The following is a 16,428-nucleotide window of genomic DNA, read 5'->3' on the forward strand; positions in this document are numbered from 1 at the left end:
TAAAGGTGAAACTCTAGCTTTAGGGAGTAAAATGATATCTTCTGATTTCTTATTTTGCTGTCAGAAAAGTCTATGAAATTGTCATTCTCTGATGTTTCAAAGACAGTCAGGACCGCCTCTCCCCACTAATGGGAAACATGGACTTGAAAGCAGCTGCAAGTGTCTGTCTAGGGCCCAGGCTCCAGAAACGTGGCAGGGCCTATCATCTGATCATGAATGCCTTGGATATCATGCCATGTGTGGGTGGGGGCTGCATCCTATCGAACCAGCCTAGGCCACTGAGTACCGTTTGCTTACAAGAAGGACTAGATAGAATTGAAAACCAGGAGTCTGATTCCGGGAAGGGAGTGTGGGTGGAAAGCAAATTTTTCAGAAAACTCTTCGGTTCTATCAGGTTTCTCTTGGGGTCTGTCCCTCCTGAGCAGGACAAGTGGTGTGTGAATAATTGATTACTAGTAGTAGATAAGGTGGCGACATATTTATTATTGCCTTGCCTGAAAGATGAGCAGATCCAGTGTTATCACCTCGATGATATAAATGCCGTCACCCTCACACGATTGCATATCAGAGGTTTCATGAGTGGTAAGGGAGGAATAGTGTTACACAAGTCTGTGCTGAGGCTGACGTGTACTCATAGCCCTTCTCCTCTGGGCCTTGGCACCTCCAGCGAGCAGCTGTTACAGACGTACTGCTGATAAGCATTGTGATGATAAGTTATGTAAATGTATTATAAAGAGATTTTGTACAAACCTGAGTATTCCCCCAAAGCTGTGCCACGCGTGTGAATTTGTCTTGCGTGACACATTAGAATCACTGGGCCAGACAGTTCTGTGTAGGACATGATCGTCGTTTTTAGTGTTGACCTTGGACTTGCCTGTCATGAAATACACTATTGTGTGCTCAGCTTTTTACATGCCACTCTCTTTCTACCTCTCTGGTTCTCTTCTCCTCAGAGATGAGGGAGGGACGCCCTGGAGCTGGCTGTACTTGGCAGGCTTCTGGTCAGACTGAATCATGCTGCATCGAATCAGCTGGGGCTCTTCCTACAGTGCAGATTCTGATCCACTAGGTCAGAGGTGGGACCCAAGATTCTGCCTCTTCCAGTGGTTTCCAGATGGTGATGTTTCTGGTCTGTGGACACCACCTTTTTTTTTTTTTAAATTTTAAATAGTGTCTGTTTATTAGCTGGCTTGAATTTTTTTTTTAATTGGAATATAGTTACTTTATAATGTTGTGTTCCACAACAATGTGAATCAGCCATAAGTATACGCACATATGTTCCTTCCCTCTTGAGCCTGCCTCTCACCCTGCTCCCCATCCCACCCCTCTAGATCTTCACACAGCACCTGGTTGAGCTCCCTGTGTGATACAGCTACTACCCACTAGCTGTCTGTTTTACATGTGGTAATGTATATGTTTCAGTGCTACTCTCAATTCATCCTGCCCTCTCCTTGGCACTGCTGTGTTTGGACCCTTCTTTGAATAGCAACAATCTAGGTGAGAATTTTGAACATTTGCCTCACTTCTATTTTCCTAGAAGTGTATTGTTCCATTTCTGGAATATTTATGTAAGCATCGCCCCAAACAGAAACTATTGGCAAAAAGTGAATTAGTCACTTCTTGCAGTATGTTTTTCTCCCCTTGAGACGCCTGTGCGTTTATTTGTTTTGATTTGTGCCTCTGGCATTAAAAGCCATGCTTAATGCTGGAACTGTTTAAAACTCCAAAACTGCACTGTGTGCTAAATTGTTTTTCTTGCTGATTTTTACTGAGTCCACTTGGGGATTGCATCGATTTTGGCCTCTGATGCAATGGTTAACCCTTAGCAGCCAGGAAGTTTGAATAAACATGGCTGGGCTGGAGAAGGACTGGGGATTGTAAGAATTAAGTAGGCTTTGGGTACAAATACCAGAGTACTGTCCAGGGATGAAGCAATACGGACATTTAACGATCTCTGTAACATTAGTCAGTTTCAGGGTTGGTGCAGAAGCCCATGGGTAGCACAGAGGTCACGGGCTCTTTCCTACTTTTTGTTCTGCACATCCTCATGTGACAAGGAAAGGAGCCTTTGTAGGGTGGTTCTGTGTTCAGGCAGAAGATTTTCCCACAAGGGTCTGTACCATATTCCCTTTGGATCCCATGGGCCAGGACTAGGGCAGACCCTCAGACCAGTCACCAGAGGCCATGATTAACTTAGCTCTTGTACACTTGATCAGAATACTGGTAGAGAACGGGGTATGGATGTTGGGTAGGCAGCCAACAACGTATGCTGCCAAGGACTCATATTCTGAAGAAACTACTGCATGCTTTCTGTGCCCCTCATTGTATAGCTTGTGCAACTGTTGCTCAGAGAAGTTAAATGGATGAGCAGGGAGTGTAAATGGGATCACACACAGGTCTGTTTGATTCCAAAGTACCTTGTCAAGGTAGAAATGTGGCTGCTCCCTACTCACGGTGCCCCCCCTCGGTTCCTGTACTTTTCCCTGCAGTTCGGGGTACTTGCTGGGGACTCATCAGGACCCCATGGTGGGCGTCTGAACAGGGGCCATGTATTCCTCACCAAGTGTGTCACTGTTTGGCCTCTAACTTAGTTATGCTGATACTCATGGTCCGATGAAACACCACTGTTGGAGAGAAGACTTTGCCTTTGAGCAAAGTGGCATTATTTCAAGAAGGAAACCAGCCCAGTGAATGTTGGCGGCCACTGTGAATGTAGGTCTTGCCACATCCTGCCTTGGCCCCCCGGGTCCTGGGCTGTGCTTCTTGCCCTGGATTTGCCAAGTGCTACACCCGGAGGTGCAGCATCCCCTGGAGGACTTGAGGCATCCTCTCTGCCCGTCTGAGTCCATGCTGACCCTCTCTTTCTCTTGCCTGGTTTCAGGGATTCCCAGCAGGCACGAGGCGATGCTTCCCTCGGCGGCCCCTCCCCTTCCCCGCTCTCTTTCCACACAGACTTGGCTTTTAGTGCCTGGAGCTCTGATGACGCTCTAAAGATGGCAAACCTCCAGGAGAGTGAAAAGTTGTTCCTATTTAATTTACAAACAGAAATAAAGCAAGCAGAAAAACTGGTAGAAAAGGCTGGGCTTAATTATACATTAAAAAAAAAATTGAGAAACAGTAATTTGGGCAGTTAAAAATGTGAAAAGCGCAGTGCTCAAGGATGTGATAATGGGGTGAGTGTCGCAGTCAGAAGGGAACAATACTGGAAAACTGTTGGCTTCCACATACAGGATGAATTATGTCTGAGGATTTTGCCTTGTTTTACTTCGGATGCCTTGTGGGGAGAGAGTTTAGTTAGAGAGGGCTGTGATCAGAGCAGTGCTTCAGAAAGACAATTGGATTTGCAGTTGGAGGAGGCATGCCTCTGATTCTGTAATCGCTAAAGCCTTCACTTACTCTGATCTGTGTTTTTACTCTCTCACCAAGAAAATCAGAGGGTGGAAAGGGCACCTTGGAATTACTAGCGAAGAGAGGATGATGCCTTTAACATAATTTTTCTATTCATGTTGTTTAGTCATTTAATAGTCACTCTGTTTGATGTCATATTTCCCCATGTTAGCTCTCACTAGAAGACTGATATTGCGTTTAAATCAAGGCTCTGTAAAATTAAAGCTACAGCCACTCCAGTTGGACATCACTGTGCTTACCCGGTGCTTCCTGAACATAGATGGGGAATGCACCATTGACACACATTTTACTATTGGGTTGGCCAAAGCATTCGTTTTTTTCCATAAGAAGGCTCTAGTAGTGCTTTGTCTTTAACTTCATTTGAAATAGTTTTGTTAGCTTGTATTATGACTGCTGTTATATCAGTGTGTATTAAAAAAAAAACAAAACTTACCAAAATTGAACTTTTGTGTAGCCATTTTAACATTGAAGGTGAAATAAAAATAGCAACATTTTCAGCATATTATGCTTTATTATTTCAAGAGAGGTTAACAATGCAGCTGAAATGAACCAAGAAAGATTTGTGCAGTGATGGCTAAGGTACTGTGACTGATCAAATATGTCAAAAGTGGTTTGCAAAAGTTTTATGTTGGAGACTTCTTGCTAGATAATGCTTCACTGTTGGGTTGACCAGTTGAAGCTGATAGTGATCAAGTCAAGATGTTAATTTTCTGGAAAAAAAAAATCAACATTATATCATATGGAAGATAGCCAACATACTCAAAATATCCAGATGAAGTGTTGAAAATCATTTGCACCAGCTTGGTTATGTTCATCCTTTTGTTTGGGTTCCACATAAGCTAAGTGAAGAAAACCTTCTTGACCATATTTCTGTATGTGATTCTCTACTTAAATGTGAAGAAAATGTTCCATTTTTTAAAACAAATTGTGACAGCAATGAGAAGTGGATACTGTACAGTAATGAGGAGTGGAAGATGATGGGGTAAGTGAAATGAACCACCACCAACCACACCAAAGGCCAGTCTTCATCCAAAGAATGTGATATTGCGTATATGGTGAGATTGAAAGAGAGTCCTCTATTGTGAACTCCTTCTGGAAAATCAAACAAGATTAATTCCAGCAAGTACTACTCCCAATTAGGTCAACTTGAAAGCAACACTCGATGAAAAACATTCAGCATTAGTTAACAGACAATACATAATCTTCCATTAGGATAATGCAAGACTGCATGTTTCTTTGATGACTAGGCAAAAACTGTTATAGCTTGGCTGGGAAGTTCTGATTCATCCACCATATTCACCAGACATTGCACCTTCAGATTTCCATTTATTTTGGTCTTTACAAAATTCTCTTAATGGAGAAAAAATTCAATTCCCTAGAAGACTGTAAAAGATACCTGAAACAGTTCTTTGCTCAAAATAATAAAAAGTTGTGGGAAGATGAAATGATGAAGTTGCCTGGAAAATGGCAGAAGATAGTGTAACAAAACGATGAGTTCATTGTTCAATAAAGTTTTTGGTGACAATGAAGAATGTCTTATTTTTACTTTAAAACCAAAGGAACTTTTGGCCAACCCAATAAAAAAACAATATACAAAACTAAATACCTTGTTTAAAACAAAATAACTGTCCATACAATTCCTAACAATTAAGAAAATATTTCTTAATTCTGTATTATACTCATTACTGTATTTTGCATAATTTAAATCGTAATGTGCTTCTTTGTATGTTCTTTATTCACCAATGTTGGCGGTATTTCATTTTAAGGAAACCTGTGGGACTCATGAAGACTGAATGCTGGCAGCCCTGAAAATGTTCCTGGGTGTTTAGAAGTACATTTCAGTTTCAGGAGTAAAGTTTTGAGTCTGTCATGAGAAAAATAAAAACAAAACTGGGAATCAAACCAAATTATGATGGGATTGTTTTTGATGATATAAATCTGACATTCAGGATTAACCAGAACACCTCAAACTAGTTTTTCTATGTTGGGTAATCACAACTAGATTTTTACTCAGAGATGAGCTCAGAAGCTGTTCAGTATTAACCCTGTTATTCCTTTTTTATATTTTCTCTTTGGTACTGAAGAATATACTGAATTTCCCCACAAAGGAGCCTGGGGCTGTGTGGCTAAATCTCCTCTGTGAAGGACTGTGCATTTCATTCAGACTTTCAATAACTTGCTGCGTGGTCATTGGCAAGTCATTTCACGTTTTTTATTTTTTCCTTATTGTCGGTTCCAATACTCATTAAATTATCACATTTTCTTAAGAATTTGTCTCATCCTGTCCTTTTACAATATCTCTGTTCAAATATAGACTCTGTTGATTTTATTCTTGGGCAGTGCCTGTGGTCTTCCCTGTGTCCAGTCTTTCTCCTTTCCTGAACATCCCTGCAGGATTTCTTTTCCCCAGTTCTCCTCTTGACTGGAGAGAAAGCACCAGAAGTCTAGGGTGGTGACTGGATCAAGTACAGTTTCCCGTACCTAGAACTCAGACTGTGTGGTTGGGCTCTTTGATAAGCTCAGTGCCTCTTGGCTTTTCCAGACCTCGAGGAAAGAGGTTCCAGGACCTGCTAGCTACTGTGCTAGCCTCAATCCCCCAGCCAGCCACTTGGAGATCTGCAGGAATCAGTATCTGTTGCAACCCATTTGAATACATTTTAGGAAGCTCTGAGCTATCAAATGTTGATTCCATTACTCTCTAGCCAAGTGTGGAGTGGAATTAGCCTTTTTTTTTTTTTTTTAAATGCCCAACTCAGGTTCCCTTTTGCAGATGTTAGTAGGTATTATAAATGTTAGGGGTAGGTTCGGGTGGGCTTCTCACCCATAATGTCACGCCCAACTTTTAAGGAAATGAAGTTTCAGACCAAATTTTGCCATTCGTTAGCAAGCAAGAACCCTAAAGATTCACAGTTCCGTAAAATCAAGGAGATTCCTATCGTCTGGCTTCCTGGGTGAAAAAAAAACTTTACCTGAAGCAGACATGCCAGCATGGTAGATGCGGTGTCCTTGTACACTTGTTCTTGGCATCTAGAATCTAACTAGACAGGATACTGGTTAGGGGTTTAGCTTACAGTCGGGCCAGGCTGGATGCTTTCTTTCTGTTCATGTGAGACGGAGAGTATATCTAAAATTTTCTAGCCACTCTCTTTGTGCTCACTACTTTGACTTTCACCAGTGAAAACCTGTTTCTAACATGCATCATGCCTGTCAACAGGTGACTGTTTTCCCCAGCGATAGCCCCTTTTGGGCATTCACCTGGCCCCTACTCATCTATACTTAGATATGGGTAACAAAAATAATTCTAACAGCTGCCTCTGGCATCCTCAGTCAAGTGCTGCCAGACCCTGGGCTCAGAATGCCAGTTGACCACCTGGGTTGCAGTACCACGAATATAGCATCGCATGGTGTATACTGAAGTATTGTGGGTAAATTTTAAACATAACACAATCAGCAGATTAGGTTTTTTCTTTAATTTATGTATTTACGGCTGCGCTGGATTTTTGTTGCTGCATGGGCCTTTCTGTAGTTGTGGGGAGCAAGGGTTACTCTGCACTTGCGTGCTCAGGCTTCTGGTTGTGTGGCTTTGTGTTGTGGAGCGTGAGCTCAGGGCACACTTGCTTCAGTAGTTGCAGCTTTTGGGCTCTCGAGCACAGGCTCAGTCATTGTGGCTCATGGGTTCAGTTGCGCGTCATCTGGGATCTTGCTGAATCAGGGATCGAACCCGTGTCTCTTGCATTGGCAGGTGGATTCTTTACCACTGAGCCACCAGGGAAGTCCCTGCAGATAAGTCTTGCAGGTTAAATCAGGAAGATAGAATTGCTTTAGTTTACTTTTCCATCTTTTTTTTTTACGTATACTGAATTTGTGGTCAGTAACAGCAACGACAAGAGTAAAATTATTAATATATCAAGATTGTGATGTTTTGCTTTCTCTGGGAAAATGGGGGCATCTGCAACACCAGGGCCCTTTTCCTCTGTGACAACTTTCTTCTCCAGCTGAATAGTGGAGGCTTGATTTAGAAGACACTGACAGTGGGCTGCTGGGAAGGGCCCTGGGCTTCCTAATGCCCTCCTCCACTGAGACAGCTATCAAGTGCCTTTCATCACTGGGATCATGCTGTTGGTTTTCAGGACCCTCTCCCCTCCTATTCCTGCCTGGGCTCCTGTGGGTGTTTGGGTTTTTGAGCCTTGCAGCTGTCAGAGAGTTTTTCTTCTTGGCTCAACACTTGCGCTTTGCTCATTGCTGCTTTGTCTGGAATGTCATTTCCTTTTGGGCTCATCTGTCCAGATCTCAGACCCATCTCCAAGGCCAGGTCCAAGGCCCACTTTAAGATGGAGACTTGCATGACTATTATGATCCTGGCTCCTCTGCTTTTACACAGACCGCAGAGCACAGCATTTGGTTCTACATGTTGTTCTGTTTCCTGTCTTCTCCCTCCTTGATGGTAATATTCCTAAGGTCAGGAAGCTTAGCCTTCCTTTTTTTCCCTTTGCCTGAGTGGCGTGTGGGATCCTAGTTCCCCAAACGGGGTCTGGGGTCGAACCCGCGTGCACTCTGCAGTGGAAGTGTGGGGTCTTAACCACTGGGCAGCCAGAGAAGTTCCAGCATCACCTTCTTATATTTTATACCCACCACTGTAAAATCATTAATGCTTATCTCCTTAGCCCAGTTAAAAGGCAAAGAACAGTAGCTTATTGATCTACCTAAAAGACGCTTACTCCTTGGAAGGAAAGTTATGACCAACCTAGACAGCATATTAAGAAGCAGAGACATTACTTTGCCAACAAAGGTCTGTCTAGTCAAGGCTATGGTTTTTCCAGTGGTCATGTATGGATGTGAGAGTTGGACTGTGAAGCAAGCTGAGTGCCGAAGAATTGATGCTTTTGAACTGTGGTGTTGGAGAAGACTCTTGAGAGTCCCTTGGACTGCAAGGAGGTCCAACCAGTCCATCCTAAAGGAGACCAGTCCTGGGTGTTCATTGGAAGGAGTGATGCTAAAGCTCAAACTCCAGTACTTTGGCCACCTCATGTGAAGAGTTGACTCATTGGAAAAGACCCTGATGCTGGGAGGGATTGCAGGAGGAGAAGGGGACGACAGAGGATGAGATGGCTGGATGGCATCACCAACTCGATGGACATGAGTTTGAGTGAACTCCAGGAGTTGGTGATGGACAGGGAGGCCTGGTGTGCTGTGATTCATGGGATTACAAAGAGTCGGACACGACTGAGCAACTGAACTGAACTGAACAATTATTTTACAGTATTTTTATCCATGGTAAAAAGAAATAGGGGAATGTTGTAAATGTGAAAATAATGTAAAAACAGACATTACCAAGAAGCCTGAAAACGGAGATCCAGAAAGATTAAGTGCCTTGCTGGAGTCACACAGTTGGGGAATAGCTTAGTGTTTGGTCTAATCACTTATCTATCCTGTACCTGGTCCCTTAGAGCTGGGCTATTTCCTGACAGCTCTGCCACTTTCTAGATCTGGTAGTGGCACCCCAAAACCTTGAAGATCCTCCCCAGGGCTCAGCAGTGTTCACGTATCAAAACACGACAATTCCCAAAGTCACTAAAATTATACATCACAAATTAGGCAAAGGTGATGAATGCATATTAAACTAACCACACCTAAACAGAGCAGCTGTGGAAAAGCCCTGTGGCATCAAGAGTTAGGATGCTAAAGATGGTTCTGTCATTAATGAGGACCAGCAGAGTGTCCTCTGCTGATGGTCCTGCCCTTAGTGGAGGGAACATTGTGTCGAGATGATGATGCAGAGGCAAAGGCATCATCCAAGCGCAAAGGCTGCACTGCTGAGCGTAAGGATGGTGGTGGGTTCAGGCAATTAAAAGTAGGTAGTTTAGGAGGACTGGGCTCAAGGCTGGACTTCCCAGGTGGCGCCAGTGGTAAAGAACCCACCTGCCAATCTAGGTAGACTTGAGACTTGGGTTTGATCTCTGGTTTGAGAAGACCCTATGGAGGAGGGTACAGCAACCCACTCCAGTATTCTTGCCTGGAGAATCCCATGGATAGGGGAGCCTGGTGGGCTATGGTCATGGGGTCGCACAGAGTGGGACATGACTGAAGTGACTTAGCAAGCATGCACAGGCCAAGGTCGTAATTTGGGAGTAGTGATAGATGAGGTGGGAGAGGAAGGGACAGTCAGAGTTAACGTGTTGTGCTGAGGGATTCTAACTTGATCCTGGGAGAGCAAGGAGCCTTTAAGACTTTTAAGGAGCCTTCAGGTCTGAGACATAGAAGGGTCTGGTTGCTGGAGGCTGGATCTGGGGAAAGCAGGCCACTGGTGAATTAGAAGGTAGCCACAGGAATCTTGGCTTAAACCAAAGCAAGAGCAGTGGGGAAGGAGAGAAATGGATGGATTCAAAAGGCGTGAGAGCCTTTCGTTACCAGGATGACAGCATTCTTTCTGGTTTGAGATGCAGTTATTCCTGGAGGCTGGTGAACTTTATGTGTAGCCTTTGATTCCATGTTGCCAGAGCAGTGTTCGCGGTTTCTGACCCACGTGTATCTGGTTCCACTCCCTTGAGCTGTCTAGCGGTCTCTCAGCAGTCAAGGGCCCTGTTCACTGTTAGTGCTCCATCCCCTCCTTCCACTTGTCTCCTGTAAGCTGCTACACGGAGTATACCTGCCTTCCTGTTTACACTAGCACACTGTATACTTCAGTCCAAAAGTTCTCTTTCTCAGTACATATAAATCTTTTTCTATATACGTTGGCCATGCTGCTGCTAAATCACTTCAGTCGTGTCCGACTCTGTGTGACCCCATAGACAGCAGCCCACCAGGCTCCCCTGTCTCTGGGATTCTCCAGGCAAGAACACTGGAGTGGGTTGCCGTTTCCTTCTCCAATGCATAAAAGTGAAAAGTGAAAGTGAAATCACTCGGTCGTGTCTGAGTCTTAGTGACCCCATGGACTACAGCCCACCAGGCTCCTCCGTCCCTGGGATTTTCCAGGCAAGAGTACTGGAGTGGGGTGCCATTGCCTTCTCCTACATTGGCCATACTTAGGAGCAAATTGTACCTTTATTCTGTAGTCATAGGGTGAGCAGATGTTAGGATTGGTGTTTTCTGCTTGTGGAATTCTTCTGAGCTTTTAAGACGTTTAATGATCTGTTTATAACTTATAAGGGAGTGTTCTAAATGGAGGCTGTGAGTACATATGTGAATCAGAAAAATACATTGAAGAGGTATTGTCAGTAATGAATTACAACTGTACATCTCTCTCAGCTATTTTTGGAGCTTTAAAAAGATCTAATCAGATGGTATTTTTAAGGAATTAAAAAATTAATAATGGATTTTTATCTAGATTATATCTTTTAGGAAAATATATGTTTATTTGGGTGTAGAGTTGCTTCAACACCATGGAAAAGAATTTATTTTTCCTTAAAGCAACTTCTACCCATATTCTTATTTACAGATGGTATGTATTTATTTAACATTATCATATTTCAAAATTAGTTTAATAAAAATGGAATGTTGGATTCACTTTTAAACTACTTTTCAGAAATACAGGTGAAGTTGAAATTTATATTTTCGAAAGCCTTATCTCGTATTGTCTCTTCCTCTAGCCAATATGGTAGATGCTTACAAATGAATAACTCCATCTAGCTCTTCTGTGAGAGAATGAATGTTATCTCCTGCTACTTGCAAGAGATTGGTTCAGTGGTTTTAGAGGTTTATTTTCACAAAGTTTGATTTTTTTTTTTTCTGACTGTAATGTAAGAGTTAAAATAGAGTTTGGCACATGTGTGCAAAGTAAAGTATATGACATTTTCAGAATATACTTTTGCTTACTATTAACATGAAAATAGCAGTTGGAATAAAGACTCCCTTTGTCAATTTTTGTCCTTTTACTTGAAGTTGTAATCCTGTTGGGAGTGAAGTACATTTAAATGTAAATAAAACAAAACAGTCAACAGATTTCAACTCAGAGAACTGGTTCCAGTGTTATTGCATAACTCAATAATGTAGATCTAACACAAATGCCAGTATTTGACCTTGGTTTGTTCTTGATGCTGTTCTTTGGTAATTGCCGTCATCCTGGCAGTCACTAGAGGGCCCAGCTATGGAGAGTTATGTGAGAGCAGTTTGAAGGGGCTCACACTGTGTGATCTGCTACAGTGTTTTGAAGTATTGACCCCCTCATTTTTATTTGTTGTTGTTCAGTCACTAAGTCTTGTCCGACTCTTTGTGACCCCTATGAACTGCAGCACGCCGGGCTTCCCTGTCCTTTACTTTTTCCTGGAGTTCGCTCAAATTCGAGTCCATTGAGTGGGTGCCCTTATTACTGTTTACCTGTCCTTGAATTGGCTCTTACTGATAGGTCTGCACTAGCTCCAGATAATTGATCCTTTAGCTTATTAACTAATTTTAACCATTAGTAAAAATCTAAGCACAAATTCATGAATTAATAATCATTGGGTGTTCCGTCTCTATGAGCTTCTCAGATGCTGCAGTGGTAAAGAATCCACCTGCCAATTCAGGAGAGGCAAGAGATGTGGGTACTACTGATTTTAAGATCAAGTCCATGTTAGCATCATGACCTAGAAAAAGCTTACTAGCAGCAAATCACTTAAGTTCTCTCCACTTTGAAAATACAATATGTGTAGGAATATACAGTCTTCCCTGGCGGCTCAGACGGTAAAGAATCTGCCTGCAGTGTGGGAAACCCAGGTTCGATCCCTGGATCAGGAGGATCCCCTGGAGAAGGAAATGGCAACTCAGTCCAGTATTCTTGCTTGGGAAATCCCATGGACAGAGGAGCCAGGCAGGCTGCAGTCAATGGGGTCACAAAGAGTTGGACACAACTGAGCAACTAAGCACAACAATACAACATTCCCTCTCTACTTTTACATATAAAACCGTTTTTGTATAAATGCAGACACATATACAATATGCTTAATTTATTTATCGCCTCACGAGAAGAACTTCCAGTATATGATGGATATCAAGAAGAGTATTATTTCATTCTACAGACCTTTCTGTCTATACCTATGAAAATTATCCAGAAAGCACACATTGGGGAAAAAAACAATCTTTGCTGACTGGGCTTTTCGTTTGTGTTGATGGCCATATGTAGACAAACCTGGGCATGTTGGCTTTATGTATCTGGATTTGTGGATTTGCCATTATGTTTTTGGCTAGAATGTTACAGAGCACTGTTCAAGCAAGGGCATGGGAATGTGGAAGTTGGATATTATTCATCCTTTATTTCAAAAAATAAATCCATTCCCCAAACATTGATGATGTATAGAGAGGCTAGAAAATAATCATAATAAAAGAAGAACATAAAAAGAAACACATGCTGGTTTTACTGTCTTCAGTGTTATAAATGATTTTCTAAAATGAATCATAGCTAAAAGCTAAGATCCTTTTTCTAAAAGCTAAGATCCCTTGTAGTTAATTTAGGGCTTTGGGAAGGTGTTTATATTTTTACTGTAAACTTTTATGTTTGGTTAAGACTTGTGATGACTTTCTGGTAGAAAATATAACTTTATATGCTGAGCTTTTGGACTGGGCTTGCTGACCTGTGATGAGGGCATACTCTGAAGTGTAGGGAGTGGTAAGTGGCAGGAGTGCCCTGGTGTGTGGCTGAGACAACTCCATCACCATTGTGAGGCCCGCCAGGAATAGAGATGTTCATAAACTCAAAATTTATAAGCCATAATGTCTTATATAAAATAAGGGTGATTTTTTTTCCCTTTCAGATTTTGGGGTAAGTGCTTTCTTAGCAACAGGGGGTGATGTTACCCGGAATAAAGTAAGAAAAACATTCGTTGGCACCCCGTGTTGGATGGCTCCTGAAGTCATGGAACAGGTAAAAAAAAAAAATAATAATAATGTTTTGATTGACACAGTATAGTTGTACATATCATTACTCCACTAACATTTCATTCAAATCAGTCGTTTTACTAGAATGCATCATGTAAGGTTTAATTCCCGATTGCTGAGCCTCAGCAAAGTAATATCAAAGTTGAGCACACAGAGCCGTGGACTTCTGACATAATGTTGAGCCCCCCGCCCCCATCATGTGTAACATGCCTGCCATGTAATTGTGTTTTTTTCCTGCTTCCTTTCTTAGGTGAGAGGCTATGACTTCAAGGCTGACATGTGGAGTTTTGGAATAACTGCCATCGAACTAGCCACAGGAGCAGCGCCTTATCACAAGTATCCTCCTATGAAAGTAATTACTCTCGGAAATAATATGTCGGGTTTGAAGGATGATTTAACAGAATCCATTCGCTAATTCTCTTTAACATAGTCATTTTTTCTGAGGCCCAAGGAGAATTAATGGAGGGACGCAGCTGAGTTAAATGCTGTCTGATGTTCTCAGTGGACAGAATGGAACAAAAGCAGCCTGGTCCCCAGCCCTGAAGCCTGCTTTACATTCATAGCACAGAGGAATGTGGTCAGATTGGCCGGTGGAGGCTGAGAGCTGTGATAAATGCTGGCCATTACTCTCTGTATGGTGGAATACCCCAGACTCCCCAAGAAAAATCTAAAAATAGATTATAGTGATATCATCTTTACAGAGGATTTCCAGATTTTCAGGCCTTTTTTTTTTTTTTTCCTTTTCCATGGTCTATAACATTTCACTCTTGTTCTCATAGTGTCCTGTTGGTAATTCATCTGAAGTAAGGGAGCCCAGTGTTTTTAGGAGCTAACATACATTTGGATACTACTTTTAGATTTTTTTGTTATTCTTTTAACTGGCCTACATCATCATTTCTGTTAGTTTTGAGGCGGTGGTATCAGGACTGTTTTATCCAACTGGATTTTGTCTTGAGGCTGAAATAGCTTGAGTGGAAATTATGAAGGTATTTTACAGAGAATATGGTGTATGTTTGTTTCAACTTTTTTCTAGGATTTTATTGGAAAAGCTTAGGAGGATTAGGAAAAAAACAAAGCAGGATTAAAAAAGTTAAATAATCTTACTGATTAAAAAGTTAATAACATTCTTGTTGGAGATAATGTTGAAGTACAAATAAATAAAGAAAACAGCCATCCATAATCTCATCAACCACAGATAACCCCTATTAAAATTGTAGCATAGTTCATTACATTGTTTTCTCTATATTTAATATACATATTTTTAATGTAAATAAGATTCAGGCATGTACACACCTGATTTTGTTAGCTGAAATTTTTTTTTTTTTTGGCAGGAATCTCTCTTTTATTTTTGATTGAAGTATAGTTGATTTACAATGTTATGTTAATTTCTGGTTAGTTTCTTTTTTTTTTTTTGCATTGATTGATTTTATTTTTAAACTTTACATAATTGTATTAGTTTTGCCAAATATCAAAATGAATCCGCCACAGGTATACATGTGTTCCCCATCCTGAACCCTCCTCCCTCCTCCCTCCCCATACCATCCCTCTGGGTCGTCCCAGTGCACTAGCCCCAAGCATCCAGTATCATGCATTGAACCTGGCCTGGCAACTCGTTTCTTACATGATATTTTACATGATACAGAGTGAAGTAAGCCAGAAGGAAAAACATCAATACAATATACTAATGCATATATATGGAATTTAGAAAGATGGTAACAATAACCCGGTGTATGAGACAGCAAAAGAGACACTGGTGTATAGAACAGTCTTATGGACTCTGTGGGAGAGGGAGAGGGTGGGAAGATTTGGGAGAATGACATTGAAGCTGAAAATTTAAAATTGAGGTGTAAACAATGGAAGTGACCTTTCAGGGAAAAAGTACTGAAATAACTCTGAGGACTTTCCTTCTTTCTGGTTTTTCTCTATTATTTTTTCTTAGGTCTTTTTTTTTTTTCCCCCTTACTTTTTAGTGTTTTCCACTTGAATCCATCACATTGCTAATCCCAGCCTGAAGTCCTGTAGGACTTCTTCAGATCTGACAGATTTTCCACTTTTCTTCGGGTTGCTATTATCCTCTACAAACAATAAACTGTCACTTTAATCCTTCATCTTTTCCCACGTCTGAAAGCACTTGAAGAGAGTCTTGGCTATACAGTATTTGCATAAATTAAGGCTGATTTATGCATTAATGAGTTTTTTTCATTTTATAGATCAATAGTTTGCTACAAAGTCTACTCTTTTTTTTTAAGCAAATAATTTTGACGTTAGTGTGAAAGATGGAATTTTTTACCTTTCCTATGTGAAAACTGTATTTTCGCTTAGTTTTGTCCCTTTCCAGAAGCAGCATGGCCTTTTCCTGGTTGTGGGTTTTAGCGACTCCGTTGTATCCTGGCTGTCTTTCAGTGTCTCTGTTTTGCCAAGCCGTTAAGCATTTCTGTATGTTTTTTCATGAAGAAAAAGAAGGAAATCGTGTGTTACCTCCTGGGATGTTGTGGATTTGTTTCTAAGGCTGGTAATGTGTTACAGAAGCCTTGAGCACGGGCAGTTCCTTACTTGGGAACAACCTGTAAGCATGAACATTCCCTGCTGCTCTGGACCTCTCTCTTCCCCCTCCACCGCCCCCTTTCCCAGACAGAGCCCCTGTCTGCACTAAGCTGGTGCTGGAGCTGTGAGGCTACGTGCTCCCGCAGGCTGTGTGAGAACCAGTTCCCAGGAAGCTCTGCCCCGGCCCCTTTGGGAGATCACATTAACACATAGAGCAGATTTTGTAAGTTTTGTCAATGGAATAAGAAAAAAGGTTAAAGGGCACGTGAACAGCTTTGCAAAGGGAACTGAATACTTTGAATATACATTTCTTAGAAAATGAAAATCATGGGGAAGCACTTAATGTGTACCTACTGGAGGAGGGTCTTTGAGACTTTGATGAAGAAAACTCAGTTGTAGCAAGCAGTGCCTGTCCTGAGACCATGTCTTCCCACTTGTTTCTGCTGCAGGTGTTGATGTTGACTTTGCAAAATGATCCACCCACTTTGGAAACGGGAGTAGAGGATAAGGAGATGATGAAAAAGTATGGCAAGTCCTTCAGAAAGTTACTTTCACTGTGTCTTCAGAAGGATCCCTCCAAAAGGTATGTCAAACGGAGTGACAAGTGAGTGGCCATGGCTGGGTGGA

The 16,428-nt window shown here is 41.8% G+C and overlaps 1 protein-coding gene across 2 annotated transcripts in view; it reads left to right on the forward strand.

Moving 5' to 3' along the window:
• Positions 1–16,428, forward strand: part of STK39 (serine threonine kinase 39) — a 317,449-nt gene that overhangs the window by 105,763 nt on the left and 195,258 nt on the right. For both annotated transcript variants that reach the window (XM_010858933.1, XM_010858932.1), the window contains exons 6-8: positions 13,134–13,243; positions 13,508–13,609; positions 16,251–16,384. In XM_010858933.1, coding sequence (XP_010857235.1) covers positions 13,134–13,243; positions 13,508–13,609; positions 16,251–16,384 — 346 coding nt within the window. The remainder of the gene's footprint in view (positions 1–13,133; positions 13,244–13,507; positions 13,610–16,250; positions 16,385–16,428) is intronic.

Source organism: Bison bison, unplaced genomic scaffold (assembly GCF_000754665.1).
Source record: "Bison bison bison isolate TAMUID 2011002044 unplaced genomic scaffold, Bison_UMD1.0 scf7180017864452, whole genome shotgun sequence".
Classification (NCBI taxonomy): domain Eukaryota; kingdom Metazoa; phylum Chordata; class Mammalia; order Artiodactyla; family Bovidae; genus Bison; species Bison bison.